The 17,738-nt window shown below is 46.6% G+C and overlaps 1 protein-coding gene across 12 annotated transcripts in view; it reads left to right on the top strand.

The window, feature by feature from the left end:
- The window catches only part of Ppfibp1 (PPFIA binding protein 1), a 145,125-nt gene that overhangs the window by 105,187 nt on the left and 22,200 nt on the right, over positions 1 to 17,738 (top strand). For 5 of the 12 annotated variants that reach the window (XM_041633406.1, XM_041633439.1, XM_041633429.1 and 2 more), the window contains exons 8-15: positions 4,501 to 4,593; positions 4,896 to 4,988; positions 6,273 to 6,387; positions 7,550 to 7,582; positions 8,857 to 8,918; positions 10,256 to 10,331; positions 13,571 to 13,725; positions 17,609 to 17,715. In XM_041633406.1, coding sequence (XP_041489340.1) covers positions 4,501 to 4,593; positions 4,896 to 4,988; positions 6,273 to 6,387; positions 7,550 to 7,582; positions 8,857 to 8,918; positions 10,256 to 10,331; positions 13,571 to 13,725; positions 17,609 to 17,715 — 734 coding nt within the window. The remainder of the gene's footprint in view (positions 1 to 4,500; positions 4,594 to 4,895; positions 4,989 to 6,272; positions 6,388 to 7,549; positions 7,583 to 8,856; positions 8,919 to 10,255; positions 10,332 to 13,570; positions 13,726 to 17,608; positions 17,716 to 17,738) is intronic. The other 7 variants (XM_041633468.1, XM_041633496.1, XM_041633481.1 and 4 more) reach the window with 3 other exon arrangements.

Genomic DNA, 17,738 nt, shown 5'->3' on the forward strand with positions numbered 1-17,738 from the left:
AGTGTGTTCAGAGGTGTGAGGGACGGTAGCTAGTCACAGTATGCTCTCATCCCATTTCCTTGTAAGAAGTTTTCAGTTTTGGGGTGTAGCTCAGTGATAGATCTCATGATCACGGCTCACTAAACCCTGGGTTTTATCCTCAGCACCACTCCAAAGACAGAATAAACCAGAGGTGGTGGCACATGCCTGTGATCCCAGCACTTGAGAGACAGAGGACAAGAATCGGGGTACAGAGACAGCCTCTGTAACATAGGGAGTTTGAGGGTAGACTGGGCACCCTAAAACCCTTGTCTCAGAAAAATAATAAAAATAATAAATAAAAAGAACTAAAATAAACCTTAATCACATTGTAATTTCTTCAGGAATTGCTAGTTCCAGTTTTGTGTCTGTTTTTTAGAGATTTTGTTTGTTTGAAATATTAAGATATTTGTGGCACCTGACCGACAGAACCATGCTGGTTTTTCTAAATTTGAAATAGCGTATCTAAGTGCATGTTTCACCAGTTGTCCCTAGTTGGGCTCACTGGTCATTTACTATGTCTTAGGGGGATGTGTTCACGTTCAGAAACCTCGTGTTAAACATTCACAGAATCCCAGCATTCGGAGGCCGTTTTCTTTGGCTCTTGACTTTTAGTACATTCCACATGTAAATCATCTAATTAACTAAAATTCTCTGTATTTTATGAAATTTAGAGGGAATCCTACAAGGAAAAGTACCTGTGGGGGAGTGGCACAACAGCTCAGCAGTTAGCTTGTGGCTCGTGCAGAGGGCTGGAATTTGGTTCTCAGCCCCCAAAACGGGGGCTCAAAATCACTTTCTCTGTGGACGGACACACACACACAGAGGATGTCTTTGGACGGGAACACGGACACACACACAAAGAAAGTCTTTAAAGTACTTGCAGCCAGGGCAACTTCGCTGTTTCTTCTCTTGTTGTATTGTTAGTCTGTGCGTTGGGGAGAGACGAGGACATCTGTTCTGTTCAAGTCTTGGTTTAGGATGAAGCCTAGGGCTGAGGGTGCCACTAAGCGGCAGGACCCTTTTCCAGCACATGCAAGGCACTGAGCTCAGTCCCGGGCACCACAGCGGGAAGGGAAGGGAAGGGGAGGAGGACGTGACTGAAGGAGCCGCAGAAATCCCTTCTCGGGGCACCACCTCTGCCTTTCTGTTTTCTTTCTTGGTTAAGGATATGGGGCAGTGTCCTCGGTCAGAAAATGAGTGCTAGGAAGGAGAGGGAGCAGGGTTGGTTCCTTTTCTCTCCCTTCATGTCAAATGTCTGCATATTGACTCTGTGTTATCAGTACCGTGTGACATCAAGCTTGAGATGTTACAACTTACTCCACTGTGATTTCTAAAATAAAGTTTCCCATCCAGGATCTGTTACAGTGGAAAGCCTTGATTGTTTACCTCCTTTGTGGCAGAAGGAAATAACCGTCTTGATTCACGTTCTAACCTTGAAATTGCCTGTCAGTCCCTTTTAAGAGCTCGTTCCACACTCACCAAGACGCGTGACCCAGTCCCTTGGAAGTCTTACTTTAATCCTTTTTTGTTGTCTTTTTCAAGACAAGGCTTCTCTGTGTAGCCCTGCCTGTCTTGGAACTCACTCTGTACACTAGGCTGGCCTTGACTTCGGATATCCACCTGCCTTTGCCTCCCAAGCGCTGGGATTAAAGGTGTGTGCCACCACCGCCTGCCTTCATTTTAATACTTGCTACAGGAATCTGCTAAGATGTTTTCCTTTCCCTCATCCTGTCATCGCTGTCTGTACACTTAAGCCCCGGCTGGGGCTACAGAAGGACCCTTCCACGGGTGGAGATGGGAGGAGGCTGCCCACACCACGTAGGCAAGGTTTAGTGAAGTCTTCCCCTGTACGCTGCTTAGTTTAGTCTGGGTGTGAGGTTAGCCAGTCAGGGGAACTGACTAACTGCAGCTGGTGTTCTTGGCCCTTTTGGTAGGATCCCAGGGCCGCACCTACATCGCCTGAGTCTGCCTGAGTTTTGTGCCGTGCCTTGTTTCTCCCGTTTCCGTTCTCCTCACGGGTGTGTTCTCGCTCAGATGCCAAGTCACACTGTGAGCACACTTCCGGGAAACACAGTCCCTGATCGTTTCCTATGAATAATCCACACTACTGATAAAATGGAGTGCACATATTCACAGGGCAGATTGCAGAATATTATTGTGATTTTTATAAAAAAAATAATCAAAATAGCCTCCAAAGGTTGAAATAGAAGGAAATATGTAAATGTTCTGGTTCAGTGTTTCCTTAAAAATAAAATATTTACCTAGATATCCCTGTAATCCCAAATCTCTTAACACTATTTGAGTATTTTAGAGAGTTTGGATATTAGTTTCTAAGAAAATGTTGAAGTAAGGAACACTTATAGGCATTTCCAAAAGAGTAGTGCATTAGCATCTTTAAACCTTGAAGATTTAGGACTTGCCTGTCCTGGAACTTGCTAGTGGGAATGGGTTGGCTCATTCAACAGCGCCCCCTTCTGGTATGAGCATAGATGGCTGAACCACAGAGCTCTGCAAGGAGCCTAAACTGAAGCTAATTGAGGTAGTTTATATCCCGTTTAATAAATACTATATAGTGCCATGTTTTATATCCCATCTAATAAATATTATATAGTGCCATGTTTTCCAGCCAGACTTGTTATGGGCATATCTGACTTCTTCCATGTTGGAACTTCAGAGTCATATTTAACTCATCACTACCAAAAACAACTGGATAATCTTATCTTCCTTCCACCCTCCCTCTCTCCTGCCTGCCTTTCTTTTTCCCTCTTTCCCTCCCTCCCTCCCTCCCTCTCTCCTTCCCTTTCTTTCTTTCTTTTGGTTGTTTTTTTTTTTTTTTTAAACATGGTTTCTCTTTGTAGCTCTGTTTGTCCTGGAATCCTAGAACTCACTCATAGACCAGTCTGGCCTCTGGCTCCCTAGTGTGCTGGTATCAAAGGCAAGCGCCACCATTGCCTGACTTGCATAAGGGAAAATGACCCTGATATGTAGTTCAGTTTCTGTAGTTGTTGCTTCCTCTTTGCAGTCAGCACAGAAGAAATCGGCAGTGTTTACAGCAATGCCTGCTGACAGTAGCTGAGTCTAAAGACCAAGGGGAGGAGGGCCACTCCTGACTTATGTGCAGGGACGATGGGCAAATGAGGGAAACTGACACTTTTTAAATCCAAATTCAGAATATTTGGGCAAATTTTGAAAGCACATTTTTTAAGTGACAGTAGAAATGGTGTTAAATTATATTGTTATGAAACATTTGGGTTTTTAAAATTTTGCACATATAAAATTACATTATTGTATTGGATATTTGAATATGTGAGCACACACGTACACACACACAAGACTTTCATATACCTTCAGGGTGAGATTCTTAGTTTAAGGAAATTTGAGTCTTTATTTTGTAGACTAGACAAACAATTGAGGAAATCTTCAGATTACTACTACTGTGTCGCAGAAAAGGGTCTTCAATGGCTGTGCCAGAGAACACCTCTAGTTCATGTGACAGGGTGGGGGTCCTTAGATAGTCTGCATACATAAATGGGCACTGAGTGGCTTTGGGTTGGATGGTAGACTGCCCTTGTGAGTTGGTCCCATTTCCATCATGCTAGTAAGCACCGACTAGAATCACTAGTCACAGCCCAGTCAGCCATTTGTCTTTGTCAGGTTGTTGTGCCCGTGAGGAATTGTCCTGCTTGACCTAATTGGTGTAGGCAGGCCCAGCCCACTGTAGGGCCTCCATCTCCTGGACTGTATAAGAAGCTAAGTGAGCATTAGCCAGGTGCACCAGCCAGCCAGCAGCATTCATGGTTCCTGCCTCCAGCTCCCAGACTTGGCTTCAGTGGTGGACTGTGACCTGGAAGTGTAAGCCCAAGAGACCCTTTTGGTCAGAGCGTTTTATCATAGCAACAGAACGGAAACTCGGGCACATCACCGTGACAGACACGACAGGTTATAAAGCTCACATCACTGTGACAGACACTCACGACAGGTTATAAAATGTCTGTTTTAGCCCATAGTTTTAGAGCATTTAGTCCAGAACGAGTGGGCCCCGTTGCTTGTGAGCCAGCATTGAAGCAGCACCTTGTCCTGGAGTGCATGGCAGGGAAAGCCACTTCCCTCATGACCAGGAAGCAGAAAAGTGGGAGGCGCCATGGTCCCACAATCCCGTCACCCCATACCTTCCAGCATTACGCTGGGCACCTGGTCCAGGGATACCAGCACTAGCATTTTCCTAGTCAGAATCATGGCAGCATTAGTTTTCATTGGCCCAGCACTAGGGGCAGGGGTCCTGGAAACTTAGGTCAGGGTTTTAGCGGATGCGTGGCTTGGCTGTTGGGTGGATTTCACTGGATCTCCCCTTGTTGGGACTGGTTCTCAATGGCTCATCTCCGAGGAGCTGTTGCTGGCTTAGGGCCTCCTGGCTACTCCTTTGCTAATGGTGCTTTACCCTTTTCTAATTAATCATTATTATTTTTTCTTTTTGGACAGGGGCTAATACAAGAGATCAATGATTTGAGGTTAAAAGTCAGTGAGATGGACAGTGAAAGACTTCAGTATGAGAAAAAACTTAAGGCAACTAAAGTAAGTTCTCTTGGGGGGGAAAATAATTTTTAAGCATGGTCTACCATTCTGTGAACAATCTTATAAAAAATATTTTCCAACTAGTACGTGACAACGAGCACATCATCCAAGTACACAGGGTTTCCCTGAAGCTGGAGACGCTGAGCTCACTAGAGTTCTCAGTACAACCCAAGGCTTGGTTAACTGGAAGGGACACGGCCTGCTGTTTCTGTAGCCAACCCTCTTTATGAACTGGTGCTGTTTTCCTGGTGATTCAGTCTGTCTTTTTCTGCCTCGCTCTCTCTCCTCTGTCTCTCTCCCAGTCTGTAATGGCCAAACTCTCTAGCATGAAAATCAAGGTGGGTCAGATGCAGTATGAGAAGCAGCGGATGGAGCAGAAGTGGGAGTCCCTGAAGGTGGAGTAGACGTTGGCGGGAGCCCAGTTGCTGTCGCCTTCCTCTTGGCTTGTGTCGTTTTGCCGTGATGGTGTTTTTAGCAGCATGCACATTCATTGTGTGTGTGTGTGTGTTTGCGTGTGTGTGCGTGTCACCTGTTTATTGAGAATACATACACCCTGACTGAAAGGACAAACAGATCTCTAATGTCACTAGTGAGCAGGTCAAATATGACAGTATTAGCGCATACGCTTATTTCTTGGACTGTCTGGCCCCTAAGCATAATAAAACAGTTGTTGGAAGTTCACCTGGGGAAGAATTCATTTCAATAACTGGAGCCTGCTCTTCTCTGTTAGGGTTTTCTGGAAGGTCAGTGTATGAGTTCCTCCTTGTGAAGGGGAAGAGAAGCCACTGCTTAGAAGTCCTGCAGGGAGAGGGGTCGGTACCTCCTGCAGGGTTGTGAAGGTTTCTGAACTTGACTCCATCCTTGCCATAAGTCAGGTGTGCAGGGCCACCTTGGCCTCCTGGGTGGATTTTTCAACACTGCATGTCCAGATAGCGGAGTGAAAAGTCTGAGAGTAAATCCCACACTGAATAAGAGGCGGGCATATTGTCATTGCACAACTGGTGTCTGCGTCAGATACAGCCTGCAAAATACGAACTTGCTATGGCTAGAACTTTCTAAAGCAAAATTTAAAATGTTAACGAATACATCAGTGGCCTCAGAAGCTTTTGCAGGCCCGCCATTTCAAAAGGAAGACCTAAATCCTCTTTTTCTAGATTCCCCTTTCCCATTGCTGCAGGAGTTTGTCTTTCTCAGTGATCTAGAGCATGGTTTGGTCACAGCCACCCCCGAATTGCCTCCCCTTGGCTACTGAAGCCCAGTGGTTATCCCAGAATCATGAGTCGCCTTGAAATGCTTGAGGAAGCCAAGCAAGCCTTTTTGAATTTGTATTTTATTTTGCTTTTCTGACAAGTGACTAACATTGGCCATCTCCTTTGACTAACTTGGCGAGACTTTCTGATTTAATGTAGGCCAACTTTAGGGAATACCTTGCCCTGATTATGTTTCCATTTCTTCTTACACTTGCTCACAAACCTGAAACAGTGACACTGTGATGATTACAAATTAGTCATATTAATAGTGCTCATCATAGCCTCTGTCTAATTTGTGTTCACATGTAAGTTCTGCAGAGTTTTGTCTCATTCCCAGAGTCTTGAGTTGACGTTAAGGGCCAGTATGCTCTAGAGATACTCCTCTTCCGCCATGGTCTCCTGTATTAAAATGAATCTGTAACTTTGTAGGATGAATTGACATCTTTAAAAGAGCAGCTGGAAGATAAGGACTGTGAAGTCAAAAGATTGCAGGAGAGACTGGTGTGCAAGACCAAAGGAGAAGGGGTGGACGTCCTCGATCGAGGTGAGACTGATGGTCTAGTGCTTGATTCCTCGCTCTGTGCAGGTCCTGTGGGCTACAGGAGAGGAGCTGGCGGGGCACAACAGAAAGACAGCCCCAGTGACGTGTGGGTCCAGTGAGTGGCACACAGCTGCCGCCCCAGTTCGTGGACACTGAAGCAGAAGGATCGTAGTTGGCCACCAGGCTGGATGACACAGGGAGACCCCCCCCCAATTCGGTTTTTTTTTTTAATCTTGAAATATGTATAGCATCTGGAATACTAGATCAGATTTTACCTTCCCTTTGATACATGTATGCATACATAAATATGTCCAGTGGCAGCCGTGGTGCCGGACATGAGAGCAGTTTCCTGGTTTGGACAGCCAGACTCCAGCTGGTGGAGCTGTGTCATGCTGTATCGTATATGGAAACAAGTAGCATTTTATCCATTTCCTTACCCATCGGAAACTCAATTTCTCAAGCCGTAGACATGGGCTTTCCTTCCCTGGTTTGTTATAGGACATTCAGAAATAGACCCCAATTTTAGGATCGGATCTGCTAAAAATCCCATGCTCTACCACTGAACCATAGTGGCAGTCCCACGCTTAGAGTTTATGAATAGAGTGGACACTGAGTGAGTGTATGTGGGCTAGAGGTGTGTTTGGAGAGCACTGTCCACATAGAAATGGGGCTTGGAACCAGTCTGAACTGCCTGCTGTCTGTCACTTCGGGACCAGCTGAGTTCAGGGTCTAGGAACCTCCTGACAGTCTGCTCCTGATACTGTGTCATCAGTGGACTGTCTCCTGGCATGGGGACTTGAGTGCTCCATTTGGCTGTGGCACAGAGTTAGGAGGACCGGGTGTCAGACTGCATTTGGGAAAACCTACCAGAGTGGCCCTGGCCAGTCCACATCACAGTTGGCTGGCCTTGTGAGCCTGACTTTCACACAGAAAGCTGAAGCTCAGATGCAGCGACTCAACTGACTGCACAGCCGCTCCTGCGCCTCCCGTGCTCTTGCGCATCTGCGGCCAGTCCCCACGTCATGCGGTAGGGCCTCATACCTGGCTTCCTTTGCAGTTAGCATTCCAGCATTTAGGTAAAAGGAAGCCAAACGATAGGACTTTTAAGGTAGAGTTTTTGTTGCAATGTGTGCTAACTTCGAATCCGATGGGTTTTCCTGTGCAGATGAAAATGTTAAAAAGAAGCTCAAGGAGAAAAGTAAGGTTTTCGGTGTCTCTCCATCAGCCCCTCGTTAGCCAGCAACACCACCTCGTTCTTTGCATGTTGAGAACATTTCTGTCTGTAAACATCTGCAGCTGCTTCATCAACGAGCCCCCATTTCTTCACGGTGTGCAAAGTAGAGGCTAGACAGACAGACCGTAAAGTAAAGAGGACAGGATCACGTCATGGGTTTTCCCTGCAGCCCGTTCACTTCCCAGAGTGCAACAGGACGCACGGAGAAGTGAGCTCAGAAAGTGTGCACTCTCTGCTGTGGGTGGCAGAGGTGCAGGAGACAAGACAGCACACATCTGGGAGACTCAGCTCTCGTCACCACAGCTCCAGCTTGTGCTGAGCTTTGCTTTGTCTGTTTGGAAACTTGTTGTTTAGCTGGGGCCTACACCAGAGCTTTGTGGAGCCTGGGCTATCTAGTGACATGTAAAGAAAGATAAATCCTTAAATTGGCCGCAGAGAGTGAACTAATAGGTTAGATGAACCTGCTTTAAAACAAACAACAAATGGAAAACAAACCGCAGCCATTCCTAACTGAAAATGTATTAGTTCAGTTTTTTAAATTACTAGATTCTCCCCTCCTCCACGAGCTGGTAACTTTAGCTGAATGTTTTCCTGTTTCTGTATTTTAATTGTAGGTTCACTTTGGGTTTAAATGTTCATTTTTATTAAAAAGTACCTGAAGTTTTCATTTTTCAAGTAACACTCGTGTTTGGCGACCATATTATCAGGAAAGTCACACTCTGCACACTGTGGCTGTTGGGTCTTGCTCTCTGTTTTAAAACAGCGTTAGAAATGAGGCTTGTGGATGAAGCAAGTCACTTCATTCTGTGGAACTGCAGCTGGCTTCTCAGCATGACCGCTCACATAAACACACGCTCAGGCTCTTACCATGGCGTCTCCAGCTTGGTCATGACCGAGCCCCATCCCTCCGCCCTGGTCGTTGTGAAATCCGCCCATCGCTCTCACTCACTGCCCATCCACGGCTAACGTTTTTGAGAACTTGTGCTGTCGTTGCTGCCGCGCCCACATTCCATCCTCAGGGTGTAAAGGGAGACTGTGTTCTTTCTCCAAGAGAGGGCGTCTCCCGGTCCCCGACCCACATCGCTGTCTTTCTGGGTGACAGCTGTGGGGTGAGGTCAAAAGTGCTCCCCTTTTATTGCCCCTCGCCATACTTCCCTTGAGACATTTCGGACAGAAGAGCCGTGACTGCCCTCACAGGTTAGCTGAGATGCCTCCTAACAATGTTGCGTCATTTTCAGACATTGAAGTACAAAAGATGAAAAAGGCGGTGGAGTCCCTGATGGCAGCAAATGAAGAGAAGGTACCGAATGAACCTAAGTGTCACTGTTCCTGTGGGCGCCGCGGCACCTCTTTGACTGTTCCACACGGTTCCTGAGCCACTCCAGCTGGACAGGACACACTTACGATTCCACTGACGTTAGGGACCTTCCTTGTCTCCCCCTGCCCATGCACACTGTCTCAGCGATGTCGCTTGTGACTGTGTCTGTGTGTACAGAATAGAGAGGCCAGCAGCCTGGACTCCACGGAGATCCTGACGCCCTCCTTCCCTGTTTGGATTTAGAAAATATTGAAACCATCAGAATTCTTTCTATTCAGATGAGAGGAGTATGTTCTGGAAATTCTGGGCTAGCGTGAGCTCTGAATGGTGGAGTGCCAGCTTCACAGAGGCCCGCACAGCCCCGGAGAAGGTGGGGTTACTGTCCTCTTGTCCCTCACCTCTCACCCCAGCAACTGTCTTGCTTTCCTGAGAGGTGAACCAACGGGACACTGGCCAGGCCTGTGGTCCCTGCCTTTGTCACTAGGGCTCTTGGCTGTGGTCTGTTTTCCTCACTTCTCAACACAGACCTGACCTGGCAGATCTTGGCTGCTTAGCAACCATTGGATTCAGCTTATAACATCAGGACCACTCTCTCCTGTTCCCTTAGTGAGTGGAACAAAGGGACATTTCCCAGAAAGGGCTAATTCCAAGGAGTAGAGAAATACAAAATGCCCAGAAGATGGTTCTTTCTCATCACAACTTTCTCCAATCCTGTTACTCCTTCGCGTCTTTGCTGCTTCCTCTCATTTTTGTTCTCTCTCTCCCTCTGTCTCTGTCTGTGTGTGTGTGTGTGTGTGTATGTGTGCGCGCGCGCACCTGCATATAAAAGTCAAGGTCAGACTGACCTCAAGTGTCTTCTTATTCGCTCTCCATCTAATTTTTTGAGACAGTCAGAGACCCTGTAGCTTGCTGACTGGCTGGCCAGCAGGCTCTGGGAACCCAATTCTGTCTTTCTTCCCCGCCCCCTAGTTGCTGGCTTTACGTGGATGCTAGGGATCTGCACTCTGGAATTTTATCCACTGGGATCCAACACAAGCCATCGGCCCCGGGTTGGGTCTTCCCACACTAAAGCATCTCACTGGCCCTTGGTTTTGTTGTTGTTGTTGTTAAATGCTGTTATATCAATTTTGTTTTTGAAGATGGCATGTTGGATCTGTAAGATCAGAGGTGCTGTTTCTGTCTTTGATGCACATAGGAAAAATACAGATATTGCCACTTTGACTAAAGCTTGGGAAATGTTCAAATAGTGTAAACAATTCACAGCACTTACCTTTACTGTTTGAAACTGTAGCAGTGGTGATAGCTTACGTTCTTCACAGGATCGGAGGATAGAAGATCTCCGGCAGTGCCTGAACAGGTACAAGAAAATGCAGGACCCAGCAGTTCTGGCCCAAGGTAATAAAGTAAAATGCATCTCTGGAAACCTTCCTACTCCAGCCATGAGCTTACATAGTTGGGCTCAGTTTCTTACGTAGTTCGCATGCATTTTCCCAGAGTGGGTGACTCATCTGTTTATGGACAATGGTGCTGGGAATCACTCGGGCTGATGAGTATTTTTAGGTCTATGTGTCCGTGAGAGTATCTCTATTAAAGCATTCTGGAGCAAGATCTGTAGTATACGCAAAGAGCCTCGGGTTATGTCTGGAAAGTTCTGAGCGGGGTGGGGGGTTGGAGGGGGTGGTTATGACTTGAGAGGGATCTCAGTAGGGCTGGGTTGGACATCCGTTCTTAAACAAGTGCAGAGAATCCAGTGAGGGTTGGTTTTGTTTTGTTGATCCAAGAGCTTGAACCTAGGGCCTAGCACATTCTAGCCAAATGTTTGCCACTGAGTTACACTCCCAGCTTGGGACAAGAGGCTGAATAAAAAGTTTGCAATGTGACCTTCGCCAGAAAAGGGTTAAGAGGAATGCCACTATCGCAAGCAGGGGAAGTCAATCAAAAGACACTCGCAGTTATTGTAACTGCAGAGACCTAGTGGATCTGAATCGACCGGCTCCATTGAGGTTGTGATATGCTGAATTAGGTGATGGACATGAAGCTAAGGAAAATAAGTCAGCAGAGGCAGACACTTGTGGCTAAAGGCACCAGGTAAGTGACGGTGCCATTTACCCAGGCCAAGGAATGCGAGTTCCTCTTTGAACACAGGAAGTTTTGTTGCCTTACCTGCAGAGGGCCGTTCTCAAATGTGGAAAGACTGAGGGTCATTTGACACAAACAGAATGTTAGTGTTTGTTTACTGTGAACATGTGGGCAGTTGTGACCCTAAAGATGACAAGCACTGAGAACATATCTCTTGAGAGATATTTTAGGTAGGGTTTCTTTTGTTCTGCCACACACCATGACCGAAAGCAGGTCCTCCGGTACAGCAGCAAGTCCCAGCTCCCATTCAACTGTATCACTAGCCGCTCCCTGAGACAGGGTTTCTCTCTGACACCGGAGTTCATGGACAGGCTAGACTGGCTGGTCACTGAGCTTCAAAGATTGCCTTTCTACATTCCTACCTCTAAGGTGCAGACCACCATGCCTGGCTTTTAAAGACCTATTTTGTATTTATTTATGTGTATGTGCGTGGGTGTATTCATGCCCCCTGTGTGCCAGTGCCTGGGGAGGTCAGAAGAGGACATCAGATCCCTGGAGCTGGAGTTACAGGAGGTTGTGACTGCCCAGTGTAAGGTCTGGAAACCAAATCCTGGTCTTCTTCATGATCACCATGCGCTCTTGACCTCTGGGCCGCCTCTCCAGGCCATGCCTGGCGTTTATGTGGGCGCTGGTGATCTGAACTTGGGTCCTCATGCTCCCATGACAGGCAGTTGACTGGCTGAGCCTTTCCAGCCCCATGTAGTAGTTTGAAATCAGATAGAGCAGGATGGGTTTTCACAAGTCATAAAGATCATTCCCTGGTATGGTGAAGGAGGTACATGAAAAGTGATTCCTCCCGAAGACATATTTATTTAGTTACTCCTCACATAACCCTAAACAGCACTTAAAATCTAGTAAAGTTAAGGTAAAATTATAGTAAAACCTCAGTTTCAAAGTTTTACTGGGGCTGGAAAAATTGTGGAGTGATTAAGAGCATTTGCTACTCTTGCAGAGGAAGGGAGTTTGGCTCTCAGCATCCACTCTGGCAGCCCATAGCCGCCTCCAACTCCAGTCCCAAGGCATCCAACACCCTCTTCTGGTCTCTGTGGACACATGCACACACATACTCATAAATAAAGATAAAATAAATCTTTAGTTAGGCATGCCTGTAATCTAAGCACTTGAGAGGCTGAATCAAGATGACCTAGTCTTTGATGCTAGCCTGGACTATGTTATACCAAAACAATTTCTTTAAAAAAAAATAAGAAAAGAAAAGTTACAGCGTGTTTAGATAAGTACAGAGTTTGCCATTTGGCATTAGAGGTAGAGCTTTTAATATCATGCTACTTTCTAAGAAAGTGACCATCTACCATTGTGTAGTACAGTTAGTTAGGCCTTTACATCTTGACTGATGGTAAAATTTTTCAAGCTTAGTTCTTTGATGGATATATGCTTTCTTTCTTCCATTAGGCTCTTTCTACTTTAAAATGGCATAAAAGGATCGATCCTTTTGAAGGATCAGCTGTCATTTTTCTTTTTCTTCTGTCCTTTCTCTTTTTCGTGTATCTTCCAGAGCACAGCAGTGACGAGAAGGAATGCATTTAAATGGTGGCTCTGTTGTAGCCCAGAATCAGATGGTCCTGCTGGGGTAGAAGGGAGTATAGGGGGGTGGGTAGGTACATAGAGTAGACAGGTAAGTAGATAGATGATAGGTAGCTGGGTAGGTAGATAGAGTAGACAGGTTAGTAGGTAGATTATAGGTAGGTAGGTAGAGTAGACAGGTAAGTAGGTAGATCATAGGTAGGTAGGTGGGTAGGTACACACATCTATGGATCTGTCTGATATTTTTTGAAGTAGCGTCTCTTGTAGTTCAGACTGACCTTGAACTTGTTATGTATCCAAGGATGATCTTCAATTTTTGGTTCTTCTGCTCCCACCTCCTGAATGCCAGGATTAAAGGTACAAAACCAAAACAGGCTAAACTAATGTTTATAAAGCCTGGAAGTCTTGAAAGAAAATTACAGTGGGTTTTTGAAATAAATTTAGGTTTTTTTTTTTTTTTTTTTAGTTTTTCGAGACAGGGTTTCTCTGTGGTTTTGGAGCCTGTCCTGGAACTAGCTCTTGTAGACCAGGCTGGTCTCGAACTCACAAAGATCCGCCTGCCTCTGCCTCCCAAGTGCTGGGATTAAAGGCGTGTGCCACCACTGCCAGGCATTCACAAAGATCCACCTGCCTCTGCCTCAAATTTAGGGGTTTTTAAACATCTTTTGTGTCAATATTGTATCAAACCTGACTCCTTTTGTTAATGTCATTGCTGGGTACTCAGTGTGGCCTGGGCACGGCCTTAGCTGCTTAGAGTTTAAGGTGCTGTATCCTAGGGTCTGTGTGGCTGATCTCCATACGATGCCAGGAACTGTGATTCTTTGTTTACGGTTTGGACTGAGACAGTAGCTCAGCAGCACAGCGCATGTTCAAGAGAAAGACGGAGAAGGAATGCGTAATCACGGTTCTTCCTCCACAGTGGACCTGAGCATCGTCTGCTTCGTCTTTTCCAGGCCAGGACGGTGAGTGTGACGGGCTGTTCCACTCTAGCTCCATCTCCACCCTGTTGGATGCCCAGGGCTTCAGTGACTTGGAGAGGAGTACCTCCTCCACGCCAGGAATGGGGTCTCCCAGCAGGGACCCATTCAACACAAGCGCTCCAGAAGAGGTACCGTCGGGATTCCGACTTTGTCTGTGTCGAGGGGGCTGTGTCTTTTACTGCTCTCCCGGTGACAGTTTTGTTACCTTGAATGTTGTCTCAGCTTCGTAAAGTGCCGCTGCAGTCCAAAGTCACCGTCATTCCTGCTGTGCTTGCCCATTTGAGCCTGATTTGCTGCATTGCTCCAACAATCAGAATCTGCTCAGAGCCCTCCAAGCCACTACCTTAGAGACTTGTCTGAGCATCCCTTACTGCCCCTCAGGGCCCAGGCTCCCTGCAGAGCCACTGGGCTTGCTGCTTCTCCATAGAGTCTGAGAGGAGAGCGCCTGTCCCAGGATTCCCCAGTGCTAGTGACCTTTGCCCTGAGGTCACGTCACACTCTGGGACTATCTCATTCACCTCGAGCATGCCACGGTTTCTTCCTTTCACCAGCTCTCCTCTCTTGTTTCCTTCTCTTGTACCTGTTGTTGACGTAATGAAAAGACAGTGTTCAGCAGTAGATCCCTTTTCCTAGTCACACACACGCATGCACACACACAGACACAGACACACACACACACACGCATGCACACACACACACACACACAGACACACACACACACACACACACACACACACACACCTGCTGCAGCTCTGGGCCTGGAGCCTGAGGCTGTGTGCGTGCTTGGCCACTGCTCTGCGCTGAGTTCTACACCTCTGGTCCTGAGAAAGTAAAAACTAAATTGAATGAAAGTTAATTCAAAGAGAAAACAGCTAACGTTGAACACTCAAATGTTAGCAAGCACCGAAACAGTTTATCAGTCAAGATTTTAGTTATGAAATGAGATACAAGAAGAAGCTCCCTGCTTGTTAACTGTGTTTATATTTAGAGGCAAAGAAACCTCTCTGTTTTATTCTGAAACAGGTTCACTTGGTTGCCCAGGCCAGCAATAGTGATCCTCCTGCCTCAGCTTTCCAAAAACCAAAAAACTTTGCTAGCTAGTAATGTGGTTCATTTACTGAGGGATTGCTTGTATGTGTAGCATATGCCAGATTGTTCTACAGATTATTTGCTGCATAAGCCTCAGCTTAAAGGTTTGCTTCTGTTTATTTTGTATGTGTGAGTGTTTTGCTCGAATATACATGTATGCACACTGCATGCATACAGTTTCCAAAGCGGTCAGAAGAGGGCACCAGATCCCCTGGAGTTAGCCGATGCCCTACCTTGCTGGGAGTTGGACTGGGTTCCCGGGAAGAGCAGCCAATGCTATTGAGCCACCTCTCCAGCCCTCACGAATCCCAGTTTAAGGATGTTTCATTTGTCTCAGGTGATTGCTTCAACTTGAACAAAAGTGGTGTGGTGAGAATCGATAGAGTTCAACCTTATTTTCAAAGGAAAGACAGGAGGGAAAATATAAGTTGGAACTGAAACCTTGAAGTTTGAACAAGAAATCAAGGCAAGAGGCCAGTGTGTTAGTGTATTTTCCCATGATCAGGAGTCCAGGGAAGTAGCTGAACTTCAGGAAGCATGGACGAGTGCTAAAGAGATTACCCAGCATTGACTGTAAAGATTGAAACAAAAACCAAACGGGGAAAATAAAACGAAAAGAGCCCCACTTTACAGTAATCTGACTGGATATTTTACGAGCTTTCGTGATGCCGTCACTCAGTACCACACAAAACTCACGGAGCAGAGATCATTGCTTCTTCATGAAGCTGAGCTTTGCTGGTTCAGCACACCCAAGACCATCTTAACTCCCCTGGGTTCTCCATTCTGGGGCTCAGAGGCTCAGAGGCAGGCCTGGGTGCCTGTTGGAATGTGTGACTCAAGAGAAACTGTTGCTGAGTGGGTGGTGTAGATGTGTGTCCGCCGTGTGTCTTACCTGGTGTTGCTGTAGATGTGTGTCCGCCGTGTGTCTTACCTGGTGTTGCTGTAGATGTGTGTCCGCCGTGTGTCTTACCTGGTGTTGCTGTAGATGTGTGTCCGCCGTGTGTCTTACCTGGTGTTGGTGTAGATGTGTGTCCGCCGTGTATCTTACCTGGTGTTGGTGTAGATGTGTGTCCGCCGTGTGTCTTACATGGTGTTGGTGTAGATGTGTGTCCGCAATGTATCTTACCTGGTGTTGCTGTAGGTGTGTGTCCACCATGTATCTTACCTGGTGTGGGTGTAGATGTGTGTCCGCCGGGTGTCTTATGTGGTGTTGCTGTAGATGTGTGTCCGCCGTGTGTCTTACCTGGTGTTGCTGTAGATGTGTGTCCGCCATGTGTCTTACCTGGTGTTGCTGTAGATATGTGTCCACCATGTATCTTACCTGGTGTTGGTGTAGATGTGTGTCCGCTGGGTGTCTTACCTGGTGTTGGTGTAGATGTGTGTCCACTGTTTATCTTACCTGGTGTTGGTGTAGATGTGTGTCCGCCGGGTGTCTTACCTGGTGTTGGTGTAGATGTGTGTCCACTGTGTATCTTACCTGGTGTTGGTGTAGATGTGTGTCCGCCGGGTGTCTTACCTGGTGTTGGTGTAGATGTGTGTCCACTGTGTATCTTACCTGGTGTTGGTGTAGATGTGTGTCCGCCGGGTGTTTTACCTGGTGTTGGTGTAGATGTGTGTCCGCTGGGTGTCTTACCAGTGTTGCTGTAGATGTGTGTCCGCCGGGTGTCTTACCTGGTGTTGCTGTAGGTGTGTGTCCACTGTGTATCTTACCTGGTGTTGGTGTAGATGTGTGTCCACTGTGTATCTTACCTGGTGTTGGTGTAGATGTGTGTCCGCCGGGTGTTTTACCTGGTGTTGGTGTAGATGTGTGTCCGCTGGGTGTCTTACCAGTGTTGCTGTAGATGTGTGTCCGCCGGGTGTCTTACCTGGTGTTGCTGTAGGTGTGTGTCCACTGTGTATCTTACCTGGTGTTGCTGTAGATGTGTGTCGCCGTGTGTCTTACCTGGCTCCCTGAGGATTAAGCAGCCAGGTCAGGCTAGGCTGTGCAAAAGACCCTGATCAAAAAGAGAGACAAAGAGGTCATGGAGAGAGAGAGGGAGGGAAGAGAGGGAGTAGGGAGAGAAATAGAGAGAGAATGGGAATAAGGAAGGTACATGACGGTTGGTAGGAAAGGGAAGGAGGAAACAATATGATTATATTTTAATTTTACAAAATTATTAATAAAAATTAAAGAGAGAGGAAAGAAGTTAAGAACTCTTTTGGGAATATAGCTCAGTGGAGAAACACTGGGCGTGCTAGGCCAGCACTGCTAACAGTTAAAGGAGGAGACCACAGATTAGCTGACTCCTGAGATCTTGATGCCCACCGCGCTCTGATCTCCAGCTCTTGGTCTTTACCGAAGTTTCCAGCCCTGGGACCCAGAGGTGTTTGAGAAAATGGGCTCCACATTTTATTATTAGCACAGTGTTGATGTTACTCCATTTTAACTGGTAACCACAGGAGTATATTCCAGCTGGTTTTAATGTATTTTCCGTCAGTTATGAAAGTGGAGCTTAGTCAGCTTGTTCAAATAGAAGAGAGTAGTTAACCAGCATAATGCATGTTGTGTGTCAGGCTGGTAGCAGAAATAAATATGGACGTAGTGTTTTGTTTACGGTGTGCTCACGCTGAGAAGAGTCAGCGCCCTGGGGCTGGATTTCTTGGGCTTTCACTGGATCAGAACTCGAGGTTTTTTTGTGTTTTAAGGTAATTTCTTACTCAGAATATTCACTGTCATGGAACCAAATGAAACCCCTTTCTCCACAGTGTTTCCTCCGTGACCCCCATTTGTACCCATGTTTGTATTCTGAAACAATCATGACGATAAGGCTGGAGTTGTAAGCACGGGTGTATACGATTTAGACCGGCTCTGTTATGTTCCGTTACTCCGTGGCTTGTGTGGTCCTCGTTTGGTTGATTTCCTTTTTACTTATAATCTTTCAGTTTCACACCAGCGTCTTGCAAGCTTCCGTCCCTCCGCTGTTGCCGCCATGCATGGGTGTGGAGACCTCTGAAAAGTCCAAGTTGCCTGAGACTTCCCTTGAAGAGAAGTATGCTCTGTGGGATATGACAT

This window comes from Microtus oregoni, unplaced genomic scaffold, assembly GCF_018167655.1.
Source record: "Microtus oregoni isolate MIOR12 unplaced genomic scaffold, Mior012 000002F_ref0000024, whole genome shotgun sequence".
In the NCBI taxonomy this organism is placed as follows: domain Eukaryota; kingdom Metazoa; phylum Chordata; class Mammalia; order Rodentia; family Cricetidae; genus Microtus; species Microtus oregoni.